We start from the raw sequence: 17,219 nt of genomic DNA, 5'->3' as shown, positions 1-17,219 counted from the left end.
GCTTTATACAGTACTTCAGTTATATCACGGCGTGTCGGCTTAATATGGGAGGAAACAAGAAGTGTTGCGTGACAAATCTAGAAATTTAATTCAAACCCACTATCACAGGTTTCTGGCTTGCCCAAGAGGACGCATCTCTGTAGAGTCACCCGTGGTCTCACATACATAATTTAGAAATAGCGTGGGAGGTGTATGTAACAGATACCAGGCATACCGGGCACATTTAATTTAGAATAAAAGATGTGGGAGATTTTGTGAAATGTTTTTAAATTGATAACTTTTTGAAATGCTCCTTTGAGGTTCTTCGCCCTCTTCCCTTTTCTCACAAATAAAAGACCCGTGAAGATTCCGTGGTAGAATAGGTCTTCAGCAACCTATGCTTGCCGTAAAAGGTGATAAGCTTGACGTAAAAGGCGACTAACGGGATCGGGTGGTCAGGCTCGCTGACTTGGTTGATGCATGTCATCGATCCGTATTTCGTGGCTCGATGCTCATGATATTAATCACTGGATTGTCTGGTCCAGACTCCATTATTTACAGACCGCCGTCATATAGCTGGAATATTGCTGAGCGCGGCGTTAAACAACAAACCAACCAACCAACCAACACACAAATAAAATATTATTATATCTAATATTGCAACAGTCACCTTCCTGGTCTGTATGTCAGCTTATGTATATAATTGTAAAAGTTAGAAAGGCTACAAAAAGACCAGCATAAGACATAAAACTAGATTTAAAAATCCACTATAACCAATAGAGATTTGAACGTGTTATCCGATATTCTATCATCATTGACATTAATATTTGCAGGAATAAGCAACAGTTAGAGTTATCCCCCCTCCACAACTTGCTCAAAACGGACGTCTGCTACTTACGCTGAAAGGCCAAGCGGATGATGTTTCTATGGTGAGACTGTTAAGGTAGGTGTTTGTACCTTTACCTTTTTTCTGTGTGGCTTCTGACCACATCAACCCATGTTTGTCGAATGAGGAGGAAATATTATTGTGGAACACCGGGAAGCCAAGCTCGGTGACGACTGCATGTCGTCGCACAATCTAGCCTAAATAGTATCAAGTCCAGGCTCGATTCTTTACAGACCGCCTTCATAAAGATGACGTATTGCCGAGTGTGGCATGAAACAAAATTCAAACAAACACAAATTGTGCCTCTCGTGCCAGTCATGGTCAATTGGATATGTGTGTATAGGCCTAAAAAATGTAAAAAAAGGTCTTAATATTGACCCATTGCATTCAAATTTTACTCACAAGTCTGTAATAAAAGAGTTTAAAAAAAAAGAAAAGCAAAAAAAAAAGCACTATGGACAAGGGATATGACAAGTATATTGTGGACTACAGCCTGTTTTTAAGGAAGGGGTGTAACTCTAAATGAAATAAGTTGTTGATATTTTATTCTAAAATTACAGTAACTAGGCCAAAAGACTGTCATATGTATAACAAATCACATAGAAATCTACTCACATAATGGCAAAGATGCTAATGAGGTTAGGTAGAAGAAATTTTAAGGTTTCAAGTGGTTGTTATGGTGATAATATAGTTAAGTCATTCTTCATATGTCAACTCTTACAGTATAACGAAAACAGATATTATTAGAATTATTAGTTTTTATTTGATTAGAATCTACTTAACTTTGAAAATTGTCGGATACCCAGGGACATACTGTTAAAAATCTCTCATATTAGTACTATTCACCCATTGCATTCAGATTCTTCTCAAACGTTTTAAATGGGATTTACTATCATGAGCTGAAAGGAAATCTTAGAATTCTCTTAATTGTAGTTTTTTTATAAGCGTTATCCAATTTCTGGTTGAATGGATATGTGTAATAATATTATTAAAAATCTCTCAAAATTAGCATCATTGAACAATGGCATTCAGATTCTTCTGACAAGTTTCAAATGTGATTCACAATAATCAGTTGAAAAGGAAATCTTAAAATTCCATTAATTGTAGAATTTAAAGGCGCTGTTTAAGGGATATGTGTAATAGTAAAGTTAACACGCTTTCAAAATTAGTGCTTTGGAGGCTTTGAAATTCTGCTCACAAGTTTGAAATGTGAATGTCTAAAATCAGGAAAAAGGAAATCTGAAGATTCCATTAAATGTAGATCTTAAAAGCGTTATGGCACTTCTGGTTGAGGGGATATGTGTAATAATGTCTCAAAACCTCTCTCAAAATTAATGTTATTGACCCATTGCATTCAGTTACTGCTCACAATTTTGATATGTGACATATTATGAGCAGTCAAATGGAAATCTTAAAATTCCATTAATTGTAGATGTTAAGAGCAATATCCCATTTCTGGTTGGAAGGATATGTGTAACAATATAGCTAAAACTCTCTCAAAATTTGTACTATTGAACCATTGCATTCAGATTCAGCTCACAAGTTTGAAATGTGATTTACTATCAGCAGCCTGATATAAACATTAAACTTCCATTAATTGTAGATGTTAAAAGCGTTATCCCACTTCTGGTTGAGGGGATATGTATAATAATATAGCTAAAACTCTCTTAAAATTAGCACTATTGACCCATTGCATTCAGATTCAGCTCACAAGTTTGAAATGTGATTTACTATCATCAGCCTAATGAAAATCTTAAACTTCCTTTAATTGTAGATTTTAAAAACGTTATCCCACTTCTTGTTGAGGGGATATTTGTAATAATATAGCTAAAACTTTCTCAAAATTAGCACTATTGACCCATTGCATTCGGAATCAGCTCACAAGTTTGAAATGTGATTTACTATCAGCAGCCTAATGAAAATCTTAAACTTCCATTAATTGTAGATGTTAAAAACGTTATCCCACTTCTGGTTGAGGGGATATATGTAATAATATAGCTAAAACTCTCTCAAAATTAGCACTATTGACCCATTGCATTCAGAATCAACTCACAAGTTGAAATGTGATTTACTGTCAGCAGCCTAATGAAAATCATAAACTTCCATTAATTGTAGATGTTAAAAACGTTATCCCACTTCTGGTTGAGGGGATACGTGTAATAATATAGCTAAAACTCTCTCAAAATTAGCACTATTGACCCATTGCATTCAGATTCAGCTCACAAGTTTGAAATGTGATTTACTATCAGCAGCCTTATATAGATATTAAACTTCCATTAATTGTAAATGTAAAAAGCGTTATCCCACTTCTGGTTGAGGGGATAGGTGTAATAATATAGCTAAAACTCTCTCAAAATTAGCACTATTGACCCATTGCATTCAGATTCAGCTCACAAGTTTGAAATGTGATTTACTATCAGCAGCCTAATGAAAATCTTAAACTTCCATTAATTGTAGATGTAAAAACCGTTATCCCACTTCTGGTTGAGGGGATATTTTAATATAGCTAAAACTCTCTCAAAATTAGCACCATTGACCCATTGTATTCAGATTCAGCTCACAAGTTTGAAATGTGATTTACTATCAGCAACCTGATATAAATCTTAAACTTCCATTAATTGTAGATGTTAAAAGCGTTATCCCACTTCTGGTTGAGGGGATATGTGTAATAATATAGCTAAAACTCTCTCAAAATTAGCACTATTGAGTATTGACCCATTGCATTCAGATTCAGCTCACAAGTTTGAAATGTGATTTACTATCAGCAGCCTGATATAAACATTAAACTTCCATTAATTGTAGATGTTAAAAGCGTTATCCCACTTCTGGTTGAGGGGATATGTATAATAATATAGCTAAAACTCTCTCAACATTAGCACTATTGACCCATTGCATTCAGATTCAGCTCACAAGTTTGAAATGTGATTTACTATCAGCAGCCTGATATAAACATTAAACTTCCATTAATTGAAGATGTTAAAAGCGTTATCCCACTTCTGGTTGAGGAGATATGTGTAATATTACAGCTAAAACTCTCTCAAAATTAGCACTATTGAGTATTGACCCATTGCATTCAGATTCAGCTGACAAGTTTGAAATGTGATTTACTATCATCAGCCTAATGAAAATCTTAAACTTCCATTAATTGTAGATGTTAAAAACGTTATCCCACTTCTGGTTGAGGGGATATATGTAATAATATAGCTAAAACTCTCTCAAAATTAGCACTATTGACCCATTGCATTCAGAATCAACTCACAAGTTGAAATGTGATTTACTATCAGCAGCCTAATGAAAATCATAAACTTCCATTAATTGTAGATGTTAAAAACGTTATCCCACTTCTGGTTGAGGGGATACGTGTAATAATATAGCTAAAACTCTCTCAAAATTAGCACTATTGACCCATTGCATTCAGATTCAGCTCACAAGTTTCAAATGTGATTTACTATCAGCAGCCTTATATAGATATTAAACTTCCATTAATTGTAAATGTAAAAAGCGTTATCCCACTTCTGGTTGAGGGGATAGGTGTAATAATATAGCTAAAACTCTCTCAAAATTAGCACTATTGACCCATTGCATTCAGATTCAGCTCACAAGTTTCAAATGTCATTTACTATCAGCAGCCTAATATAAATCTTAAACTTCCATTAATTGTAGATGTAAAAAGCGTTATCCAACTTCTGGTTGAGGTGATATGTGTAATAATATAGAGCTCTAAATCTCTCTCAAAATTAGCACTATTGACCCATTGCATTCAGATTCAGGTCACAAGTTTCAAATGTGATTTACTATCAGCAGCCTAATATAAATCTTAAACTTCCATTAATTGTAGATGTTAAAAGCGTTATCCCACTTCTAGTTGAGGGGATATGTGTAATAATATAGCTAAAACTCTGTAAAATTAGCTCTATTGACCCATTGCATTCAGATTCAGCTGACAAGTTTGAAATGTGATTTACTATCAGCAGCCTGATATAAACATTAAACTTCCATTAATGTAGATGTTAAAAGCGTTATCCCACTTCTGGTTGAGGTGATATGTGTAATAATATAGCTAAAACTCTCTTAAAATTAGCACTATTGACCCATTGCATTCAGATTCAGCTCACAAGTTTGAAATGTGATTTACTATCAGCAGCCTAATGAAAATCTTAAACTTCCATTAATTGTAGATGTTAAAAACGTTATCCCACTTCTTGTTGAGGGGATATTTGTAATAATTTGGCTAAAACTTTCTCAAAATTAGCACTATTGACCCATTGCATTCAGAATCAGCTCACAAGTTTGAAATGTGATTTACTATCAGCAGCCTAATGAATCTTAAACTTCCATTAATTGTAGATGTAAAAAGCGTTATCCCACTTCTGGTTGAGGGGATAGGTGTAATAATATAGCTAAAACTCTCTCAAAATTAGCACCATTGACCCATTGCATTCAGATTCATCTCACAAGTTTGAAATGTGATTTACTATCAGCAACCTGATATAAATCTTAAACTTCCATTAATTGTAGATGTTAAAAGCGTTATCCCACTTCTGGTTAAGTGGATATGTATAATAATATAGCTAAAACTCTCTTAAAATTAGCACTATTGACCCATTGCATTCAGATTCAGCTCACAAGTTTGAAATGTGATTTACTATCAGCAGCCTAATGAAAATCTTAAACTTCCATTAATTGAAGATGTAAAAACCATTATCCCACTTCTGGTTGAGGGGATATTTTAATATAGCTAAAACTCTCTCAAAATTAGCACTATTGACCCATTGCATTCAGATTCAGCTCACAAGTTCGAAATGTGATTTACTATCATCAGCCAAATGAAAATCTTAAACTTCCATTAATTGTAGATGTTAAAAACGTTATCCCACTTCTGGTTGAGGGGATATGTGTAATAATATAGCTCAAACTCTCTCAAAATTAGCACTATTGACCCATTGCATTCAGATTCAGCTCACAAGTTTCAAATGTGATTTACTACCAGCAGCCTTATATAGATATTAAACTTCCATTAATTGTAGATGTAAAAAGCGTTATCCAACTTCTGGTTGAGGTGATATGTGTAATAATATAGAGCTCGAAATCTCTCTCAAAATTAGCACTATTGACCCATTGCATTCAGATTCAGGTCACAAGTTTGAAATGTGATTTACTATCAGCAGCCTAATGAAAATCTTAAACTTCCATTAATTGAAGATGTAAAAACCATTATCCCACTTCTGGTTGAGGGGATATTTTAATATAGCTAAAACTCTCTCAAAATTAGCACCATTGACCCATTGCATTCAGATTCAGCTCACAAGTTTGAAATGTGATTTACTATCAGCAGCCTGATATAAACATTAAACTTCCATTAATTGAAGATGCTAAAAGCGTTATCCCACTTCTGGTTGAGGGGATATGTGTAATAATATAGCTAAAACTCTCTCAAAATTAGCACTATTGACCCATTGCATTCAGATTCAGCTCACAAGTTTGAAATGTGATTTACTATCATCAGCCTAATGAAAATCTTAAACTTCCATTAATTGTAGATGTTAAAAACGTCATCCCACTTCTGGTTGAGGGGATATGTGTAATAATATAGCTAAAACTCTCTCAAAATTAGCACTATTGACCCATTGCATTCAGATTCAGCTCACAAGTTTGAAATGTGATTTACTATCAGCAGCCTTATATAGATATTAAACTTCCATTAATTGTAGATGTAAAAAGCGTTATCCAACTTCTGGTTGAGGTGATATGTGTAATAATATAGAGCTCTAAATCTCTCTCAAAATTAGCACTATTGACCCATTGCATTCAGATTCAGCTCACAAGTTTCAAATGTGATTTACTATCAGCAGCCTTATATAGATATTAAACTTCCATTAATTGAAGATGTAAAAAGCGTTATCCCACTTCTGGTTGAGGAGATATGTGTAATAATATAGCTAAAACTCTCTCAAAATTAGCACTATTGACCCATTGCATTCAGATTCAGCTGACAAGTTTGAAATGTGATTTACTATCAGCAGCCTGATATAAACATTAAACTTCCATTAATTGTAGATGTTAAAAGCGTTATCCCACCTCTGGTTGAGGGGATATGTATAATAATATAGCTAAAACTCTCTCAAAATTAGCACTATTGACCCATTGCATTCAGATTCAGCTCACAAGTTTGAAATGTGATTTACTATCAGCAGCCTGATATAAACATTAAACTTCCATTAATTGAAGATGTTAAAAGCGATATCCCACTTTTGGTTGAGGAGATATGTGTAATGATATAGCTAAAACTCTCTCAAAATTAGCACTATTGACCCATTGCATTCAGATTCAGCTCACAAGTTCGAAATGTGATTTACTATTATCAGCCTAATGACAATCTTAAACTTCCATTAATTGTAGATGTTAAAAACGTTATCCCACTTCTGGTTGAGGGGATATTTGTAATAATATAGCTAAAACTCTCTCAAAATTAGCACTATTGACCCATTGCATTCAGATTCAGCTCACAAGTTTGAAATGTGATTTACTATCAGCAGCCTTATGAAAATCTTAAACTTCCATTAATTGTAGATGTTAAAAGCGTTATCCCACTTCTGGTTGAGGGGATATTTTAATATAGCTAAAACTCTCTCAACATAAGCACTATTGACCCATTGCATTCAGATTCAGCTGACAAGTTTGAAATGTGATTTACTATTAGCAGCCTAATATAAATATTAAACTTCCATTAATTGAAGATGTTAAAAGCGTTCATGTTCATTTACACATTCCAAGTCCGTGTAACCAGTCGCGACATCCTGCTCTCTTGAACAACACATCACTCTTCGTAAGTAAATCTAATTTTAATTCCCCGCTTCAGTGTTCTAAATTCCCACACATTTCCCTAGACATACAGTGTGTATGTGATACACTTCTAGTCGTCAGGTTAACACCTCGGTCCTTCAGCAATTACAAATCTATGTTTTAAAATTTGTCGTGTGTTTCCCCATCCCATCGCGAACATCATGCTCATATTCAGTGAAGACCGATATTGCTTTAATGAATCAGTGTATGTCATGGTTAAGAACAACAGGCTTTTCATGGATAATTTTGTTAGAAACTTAGCATCACATCATTTAACAATTTAGATCTATCTTGTGACTGCCACTTGTGAGGCCAATTTTCTCACTTCCTGATTCAATGAATCATATATTGATAATCATTCATCTGTGTGTATGCCCTTTCCACTGAAAAAACGTGTCACTAAAGTTCTTTAAAATATAAAGTATTAATTAAAACTTGTTAACGCGGAGTTAATTGTGGTGTGTCCGAAAGATATGATAGGCAGTTTATAGGCAGCATTGAATTAAAGGGATTTCGTAGTCACTTTCTGTTATTCAGCTGTTATTCTAATTATGACCGCCTCCCAGGTTTAGTGGATAGGGCGTCTGTGGTCGGTGATTCGATCCCCAGCCCTAGTTTTTGTTGTTACAATGCCAGGCGCTCGGCATTAAGGGGATAAAACTAGGACTGGTCGGCTCGGAGTCAGCATACTGTATCTGAGTGGGGTATCCATGTTATACTACAGCATAGTATCTCAATGGGCAAGCACTATATCTATAAAACTGACATTAGTCACGATTAGTACACACATATGGTGCAATAATCCTGAACGCGACTTGAAACCCCACCCCACCTCATCCGCTATTTAGACTGTTCAGGGCATGATAAATATTTGCAATATATTAAAGGAACATTATAACTCAAAAAATTTATAGTGAGGGAGTATGGTTTTACGCTGCTTTTAGCAATATTCCAGCAATATCACGGCAAGGGACACTAGAAATGGGCTTCACACATTTGTACTTAAGTGGGGAATCGAACCCGGGCATTCGGCGTGACGAGCAAAACGCTCTAGTCACTGGGCTACACCACCGCCCCTAAAATCATTGGCTGGTAATATTGACTTATCTGATGACAACTTTTTCGATTCTGACCTCGATCAACTAATTGCTCAAAACGACACTAATTAATGAATGGTATCACAATACCCGGTACAGGTATGGGTCGATATTTACCTGTATCCATAATGTGTTATATCTTACCAATAGAACCATCGTGGTTCGATCCGATTATGTTTCTAGGTTTGTCAGCACCACACCCGTGCACGTTGGTTTCACCGAAGTGGTAAACGTCTGAGACATGCATCACTTCGGGCTTTCCTCCCACACGCCGTGATATAACTGGAATACTGTTAAAAGCGGCGTTAAACTCAACTCACTCACTCACTCTGTCCATCATGTTGTTACCTTTTTACTCTTCTGTTGTTGATATTTAACCTGCTCATGTTAATCTCTCTCATTTATGCAAATTATCGTCACTCTTTATCCTTCACCTATTATAAATAATTCTGTACCATGTACAGTCTTGCTTGACAAAGGTATAAGGATCTATACCGAAACGTCGCTATTACAGTATGAGAAGATAATTATTGCATAACATTTCTTGTTAATTCCTGCTTGAACCTATGCTGTAATCGGTGCAACTGTTTGTATCTACAGTCACATCTCCCATCAGTCAACTCTACAAAAAGGCGACTATGCTTGTCGTAAGAGGCGACTAACGGGATCGGTTGGTCAAACTCTCTGACGTGGTTGATGCATTGTTAATGTATGTCAATCACTGGATTGTGTGGTCCAGACTCGATTAATTACAGACCGCTGTCATATAGCTGGAATTTTGCTGACTGCGGCGTTAAACAACAAATAAACAAAAAACAAACCAAAGAAAACTGACTTTATTAACAGTGGGCCATTCCACTCGTTGCGTTGAAGAATGAAACTACGGGTTAATGACGCACTCGAAGGTCGTATATATGTGATTTAAGGTGAAGACACACGACATCATGATGTATCTACTGTATCTGTATGTTTTAAAGGAAACACATATCAGTGTATGTGTGTAACTTTCACCTGCATTATACATTCATGATAATCAATATAATTGCCATTCCATTGCCATTGCGAACGTTTTCGCATGTATCTTCACAAATATACTATAAAGGTCTGTTAGGATATACAAGAATTCATTCAAGGTTAGAACATATATTTTGTCATGTGTTTTTTTTCTCTCCTAGGGCGGAGTGTAGGATGAATATGACCCCCTCACTGACACATGTTCTTGTGATGGTTCTTGCTGTACAAGTGCAAGGTGAGGGTGTTAACCTTCTATTGTTCCTACAGTTGGAGACATTTCATGTAATGAATGCGTTCGTCCAAAGAATTTATTAGGTTTCATAAAGCTTCATAATGTTTTTTCTCTAACTACAGAGGCAGGTAGGATGTTAAAATGTATTTATTTTTAAAAAAAAAGCACTGACACAGGTTCAATATAAAACAGTAGATTTTCATCAGAAGGTCATCTGTTATCAATGTCTTGTATGGCCACCATTAAAGTCGTTCAATGGAAGCAATCAGATCCCGAATTGTGGGCAAGGGAATGTTCACCAACACTGACTGCAGTGCTTGTGTCAACTGTCGGAGGTTCTGTGGTTGTTAGCAACCCATGCTTGCCTAAAATCGTGTGGTCAGGCTCGCTGACTTGGTTGATGCGTATCGTATCCAAATTGCGTGGATCGATGCTCCTGATGTCAGTCACAGGATTGTCTGGTCCAGATTCGATAGTTTACAGACTGCCGTCTTATAGCTGAAATATTGCTGAGTGCGGCGTTAAACAACAAATATACAAACAAACAAAAACTGGCATGCTCACAGTCGCAGATTCAGTGCATCCCATAAATGTTCAATTGGGTTTAAACCTGGAGACCCGGAGGGCCATGGCAGGCTCTGGATGATGTGATTCCTGAAAAAAGGCTGTTGTAAGTCTTGCCATGTGAAGTGGGCTGGTCTTGTTGGAAAATGACGTTCGCATGTTGCAAAATGGGAAGGACGTGTGGCCTAAGAATCTTACCCGTTGTGTCGTTAAATTACCCAGAACTTGCACCAAGTCTGTTCTACCAGTGTAGAAGATGGCTGCCCACATCATCACACTACCACCACTAAATCTGTCCACTTCCTGCATGAAATTTCGTGCATAACGTTCACCGCGACGCCTGTAAACACGACGTCAGCCAACCGTACTGCGAAGCATAAAACGAGACTCGTCACTGAACCACAGATTAACGAAAGATTTACGTTCGACATTGACCTTTTTTGTGACGACTGTCCGCATCGACCAGGGGACGGGGCTCTTATTTACAACACAAAGTTTAAGGTCGCAAGCAGACGCAACGATGAATGTAATGATGATCTTTCGACACAGTTCTTAGTTTGTTAGTGATGCTCTTAACCTCTGTTAATGCCAACGTGCTTGCTCTATTTCAATAGAAGAGGGAAAGTCCGTTAACTTTCCGCTTCAAACGTATTTGTTAGCGAGTCATGGGTACGGTGCCGTTGTGCAAAGCGATCTTAGTGTTAAGGTTATCGTAACTCCCATACCTTAACATAGACTTAGTAACGCTGAGGTTGCTTTTCACAACAGAACCCAGGTTGGGTTAGATCGTAGGAAGCTTAAAAAAGCACACGAATTTGACACAGTTTTGAAATGCATACGTAGTGTGTCTATAAATCACTGCTGCTTTGTGCAAAATAGTAGTGTCTATCGTATCCGTCTAGAAGTAGAGTAGACGTTGCAGAGTACAGCTGCACTGTGCACATTCGAATGACCAGCCTGACGTAAAACAGTCCCATCTGCACGTAATGTTATCAAACACTGTTTAATAAAGGTGTATTATTATCAAACGGCTGATCTCTTCACATTGAGAGTAATACATATTTTATCGTATTTTGTTATGGAATGCAAAGTTATCTTGTTAATTAGATGTATCTTACATTTATCAAATATCACTGTAGGTATATAGACTAATCGGTTATTGTTATTACAAATACGTCTGAGCCATTACGTTCCACAGCTACAAGCACATGTACATACTCAAATGCAAGAGTATCTCAGATCATATTATCACACACCGTGTTGGGAATTTCGAAGCATACTTCTGGTGAAATGACTGTTCAAACCCAAACGAAATCAAAATATGATGCATGATTTTCCTTTTTACCCTACCACCCATGACAGCAACATGAAGCTACCCTGTACTGCCATGTGATTATTTTCATCAGTAAAATTTATATATTTGTAATACATTTGCCTTTGAGCATAACCATGACTGCAATGTTCACAGACGCAGCAGAAACAAGTACATCCTGCCCTGAAGCTTCATGCATTGGTCAGGCCATCAACATCACCTGTGACATCGCGGGGGTATACGAGTCTATAGGGTGGTCCCGGCCGGATCATATTGAAGTGGTAACATGCCTGCGGAATCCTTATAAATGCTATGTAAACATTAAGAATTATGAGGTGGTGTTACGCTCTGATGAAAAACACATACTTCGCATCAAGAACTTCACGACACTTGATTCAGGTACCTGGATTTGTCGTGATGGCACAAACCCACTCAGGAAGACTTGTCACGTGACTAAATATGGTAAGCTGAAAACTAAAACTGATCTTGTTGTCACAAATGGATTGCGTATTGATACAGATTATAGTCTTGACACGATAGACCAGTAGGATAATTGAATATTGAATTGTTAAACGATGTTGGAGAATTTAGCAAATCTGTGCGCATGAACATGCTAAATACAATGTCACCTCTGGGTTACTTTAGTGTACAATGAAACCAATTGCATTAAAGCATGGAACATGTATATATAACCCTTTAAAACAATGTATGCTATCATTTAAAGGATGCTAGGCTGGGCCACTGCCTTGTCTCTGTCACCTCAAATGTTGGTGTATGTCAGTCTTTCAGTTGACTCCCATGATTATCGTCATTTTGAAATCAAATGTTTACGTGGTAGCCAGTGGTAAAATCAAGAAGTCAAGCCAGTATTGTAGGTAGCCAAAAGAATTTCAAATGATCTTTTATCAAATAACTATTATAATATGAACAAGTCATAGCACTAGTTTTGGAATTGTATATTAGTGGAACCAGTATTTAAGTTTTGTTACTTGTGACTCTGGCAATGATGCAGTTTATGTTACTAGTTTATATAGGTATAGTCTTGCTTATCCAATGAACAATTGTGAACTGAAATATAATACTAATACCATTAATATTTTTGTATTTCTGTTCATTATCGACTTTAGGAGGAATTATTTGCCAGTACAATTATTAATCAGTAGATATTTTTTTCCAAGATCAGCTGTTATTTCTTTTTGTGTCTACATACGTGTAGCAATAGAATTTAATCGCCACAAGATGCTTTTCAGGGTAGCCATTTGGCAACCTCGGAATTTTAGACAGTAGACAAATTGAAATTTAGGTCCCATTGGCTACCGTACTAGTGGCAACTTTGAGGCCTGAAGTGATATCTTCCAGATATGTTTCACCTGTATTGATTGTATTGGATTGCCTTATACGTATGTTTCAGAGGACCTAGGGGATGCTGTATCAGGACTCAAAGTTAACTGTGAACCACTTCTAGCTGATACGTTTCGTGTTGCGGACGTATGTACTGGATTAAGCGCAGACCCACGTGTTAACGTCACGGTGAGCAACCCGTGACACGTGTTTTGCATCATAGTCCCGAATTTTTACAGTATTACATTTCACACTCCAGAAAATTTGGATTCTATTATAGCCTTATTTGTTTTTTTCGATTAAAGATTAATACCCATGAACGTATGATAAATGTAACAATCAATGTAGACAGGTATAATTGTATTTAGTGACGTAAGAAACGATAGATGTTAATTGTGCCACGTGATATTATTTGTTTACAGTATCATGTGTGTGTCGAAAGAGCCGAACAAAGCTTGTGGTCAAAATGTGTATTGGTGCTTCATAGTGTTTGAGTGAGTTTAGTTTAGCGCCACTTTAGACAGTATTTCAGTTATATCATGGCGTATCATGAAGTGATGCAGGTCTTAGAAGTATAATTATTTTATACTACTTTGGTGAAACCCACGAGAACGAATATGGTGCTGACAAGATAGTGATGACAGCAATGCTAAAAATATATTATCAACTCACTCACTCATAGTTAACGTTTAACCATCAATTGATGGAGAAAGATATAAAACGGATTTTGCAGCGTTAAACAATATTTTTACGCTGTCAGTACATTAATTTCTATTTTCAGTTGAAAATCTACGAAGCTGAACATACATATGATGAGTTGGCTGGCGATGTTTCAATTCCAGTAAACGATGTAGCCCAAAATTTCACTGTAACATGTTCTGTGATTGGTCCGGGAACAAACTGCCTTGACCTACACCAACGACAACAGACAGCAATATGTTCACGCCCTGGTAATAAATAAACGTTAAACCTTGTATTCTTAAGTAAGTTTATTTGCCTTGCCAAGCTTGTGGAGTGCGCCGTATTGGTGTAAACGTTTAAGAGTTTAAGTTGACTGACATTTGAGTTTATTGGGAATAGTTCAACTGTTGATAGGCGAGGCATTCATCCATGTCCATGTGTGACAAAACACATGGACATGGATGAATGCATCTCCTGTCATCAGCCTCTTACATGGCAGATTATAATTGAATGGGCCATTGTTGCTTACAGAAACAACATAAAGACTATTATATTTATTTACATATTGACATTATTTTTTTATATTAAAAGCAATGTTTATGGAAATGAGATTTATTTTTTACCTGGAAATATATATAATCATCATATTTATACGCAGAATCAACAGAAAATTAACACTTTTTTTATATAACTAAAACGTAGCCTTTTGGAGAATTGCTACCATAAGTTAACATGAAAAAACAAGTTGGCTTACATTTTATTTGGTATTACTTTGTGGATGCATGCACTTATCACGCGAGTGGGAGGTGGTGGGGGGGGGGGTATTTTTGGAGAGAATGAGTGAGTTGAGTTCTATGCCACTTTCAGCGTTATCCAGCAATATCACGGCGTTGGGACACGGCGGTGGGACACCAGGATAGGGCTTTATATTGTACCTATGTGGGGGAAAGGAATCCGGTACTTTGGCGTGACGAGCGAACGGTTTAACCACTACAACCGCTTCCCTACGTCCCCTAATATTTTGAGGAATTGTTACCATTACAAAATCCGCTTTTTTCCTAATTGTAGGTAAACCTGCATTTATGCCTGACATCAGTTCGACTGCATGTGAAGAGGAACCCACGTTGGGTGGTGGAGTGGTCATCGCTGTTGGTGTGATGCTGGCTGTTAGAGTCCTGTGAATTAGTTTGGCATACCACTTCAGATTGAAGATCAGATGACTTGATTAACAACAGCGTAAGAATCAACACTACTCCTTGTACTAGAGACAATAAAGTCTCTTTAAAAATAGCATCTTGTTAAACTTGTCTCTCCTCAGGGATACATACCTACATAGACGAGTGAGTGAGTGAGAGTAATTCAGTTACATCACGGTGTGGCAGCTGGATTTGGGAGGAAAGCCTGATGTGAATCTTGTCTTAGACGTTACCAATTGAAATGTTCGAAAAGAACATTTTACGATTTACGAGACATTAGGTATTATGTGTCATGAATTCTGTATGATTTATGTAACTTTAGTTACTGTATACGTTTAACCATAATCCTGTTCAAAAAGAATTGCACAAGAAAAGGCTTTTCTGATGACCTAACGAGGCCCCGTATATTATTTGAATAAAGCCGTATGTGACGCTAATATTAGTCCATAAGCAAAGGTGCCCCTAACCAGTGATCAATACGACCATCTTAACACACAGCACGAAATGGCTTGTTTGGTTTGTTTGTTGTTTAACGCCGCACTCAGCAAAATTCCAGCTATAATGACGGCGGTCTGTAAATAATCGAGTCTGGACCTGACAATACAGTGATTGGCATCATGAGCATCAATCCACGCAATTGGGATAAGATGACATGCATCAACCAAGTCAGCGATCCTGACCACCCGATCCCGTAAGTCGCCTTTTCCGACAAGCATAGTCGCCTTTTACGGCAATAAAGGTTGCTGAAGACCTATTCTACCCCGGATCTTCACTTGTCGAAATGGCTAGTAAAAGTGGTACTTCGAAGTTCTGGGGATGATCGAATACATGTCGAAATATCCGCAGTATGGGACAACAGAGGTTATGATGATAGTGCTGACAGCGCTAATATATTTTTGGATTATGCAGGGACAATAATGTTTCCTCGTTATAAACGATATATCGAGTGTTCAACGTGTAAATGACACAGGTGGCCCAGTCGTCTAAGGCACCGCAATGCGCTGTGCAGAGTTGCGTCCCGGAAACCTATGTGGGTTCGAATCCCGGGCTCTCTCCGATTAGGTTTTTAAGCACCATACCGGTGCTCATGAGTTTCACGAAAGTGGTAAACATAGGAAAACTGCGTCACTTCGGGTTTTCCTTCTACACTGAGCTGACACGCTGTGATATAACTGGAATACTATTAGTAAAACTCACTCATTCAACATGTGTTAGCGTCGGTATTTGTCAGACAACTTAGTGTCTTCATGCCACAACCTTTAAAGAACAATCGAGCATGCTATTTCTACCAAGAGTGTCACGCAACGCTTGCTGTTGTTTGATCATGGTTACAACATTCATGGCCTCATCAGTAAAACTTTCAAAAGGTTTTATGTGTAGGACATTTCCAAATGTGACGCATCAGTTACAAAAATGATGTCCGATGCAATTCCCTATATTGACTTATACCTTATGTTCCCGTATTTTTCAGGTGAATAATTGACTTGCCTTTGCATGTGTTTGTGACGGGCTTGTGACACCTGGTGTCATTACTATTTGATAGTGATTGATAAACACATGCTTAAGCTGGGAATCGTACTGCTTTCGGCAGTAATTTCTTATGAATATAGAAATATCTTTAAGGCTTTTATTCATGTTTATATACAACTTACGGGCTAAAACAATTCAACAAATTGCTTTAAATAACGCCAGTGGAAATATTGCTTTACGACGCTGTGGGTAATATTCAATCACTGCTGGGGACACAAAAAATGAACGTCTTGACAATGCCGGAAACAAAATAACTTGTCATTATGTTTAACAATACTGAATAAACTTTTCACTGGACTAGCTGGTTCTTCTTGGGGGCAGGTAAAGTATTGTATTTTGATGACTTGTGTAATCACAGGACACCCGATGTTCACAGTTATTTCCCTTAAAGGTACCAGGATTCGCTGGTTGTAGGTTCTGCTCCAGCTCCAATTCCTGAGCCTTGGTTTATCCGGGATGGAGTTGACAAACTGATAACGTCTACTTCGGGTTCTCCTCCAATCCTCGAACTTTGAGTTGACACGCAGGGATATATTCTCTGCAT

At 37.1% G+C, this 17,219-nt stretch overlaps 1 protein-coding gene across 1 annotated transcript; it reads left to right on the top strand.

Annotated features, from left to right (window-relative positions):
- The first annotated feature begins 840 nt into the window (after positions 1-840).
- On the top strand, positions 841-15,239 carry LOC124122809. The gene is made up of 6 exons (XM_046485955.2): positions 841-922; positions 9,981-10,054; positions 12,084-12,389; positions 13,339-13,457; positions 14,050-14,218; positions 15,018-15,239. Exons 1-6 carry the CDS (start codon positions 906-908, stop codon positions 15,128-15,130), a joined length of 798 nt encoding a protein of 265 aa, XP_046341911.2. The 5' UTR covers positions 841-905; the 3' UTR covers positions 15,131-15,239.
- The last annotated feature ends 1,980 nt before the right edge of the window (positions 15,240-17,219 follow it).

Source organism: Haliotis rufescens, unplaced genomic scaffold (genome assembly GCF_023055435.1).
Source record: "Haliotis rufescens isolate VD_foot unplaced genomic scaffold, xgHalRufe1.0.p SCAF_18, whole genome shotgun sequence".
In the NCBI taxonomy this organism is placed as follows: Eukaryota; Metazoa; Mollusca; class Gastropoda; order Lepetellida; family Haliotidae; genus Haliotis; species Haliotis rufescens.
Note: the sequence above shows the minus strand (reverse complement) of the source record. Positions and strands in the feature narration are given on the sequence as shown.

Coding starts and splice junctions, on each gene's coding strand:
- LOC124122809 (XM_046485955.2), top strand. Junction 12,390..13,338: donor TTGTCACGTGACTAAATATG/GTAAGCTGAAAA, acceptor CGTATGTTTCAG/AGGACCTAGGGGATGCTGTA. Junction 13,458..14,049: donor ACCCACGTGTTAACGTCACG/GTGAGCAACCCG, acceptor TTCTATTTTCAG/TTGAAAATCTACGAAGCTGA.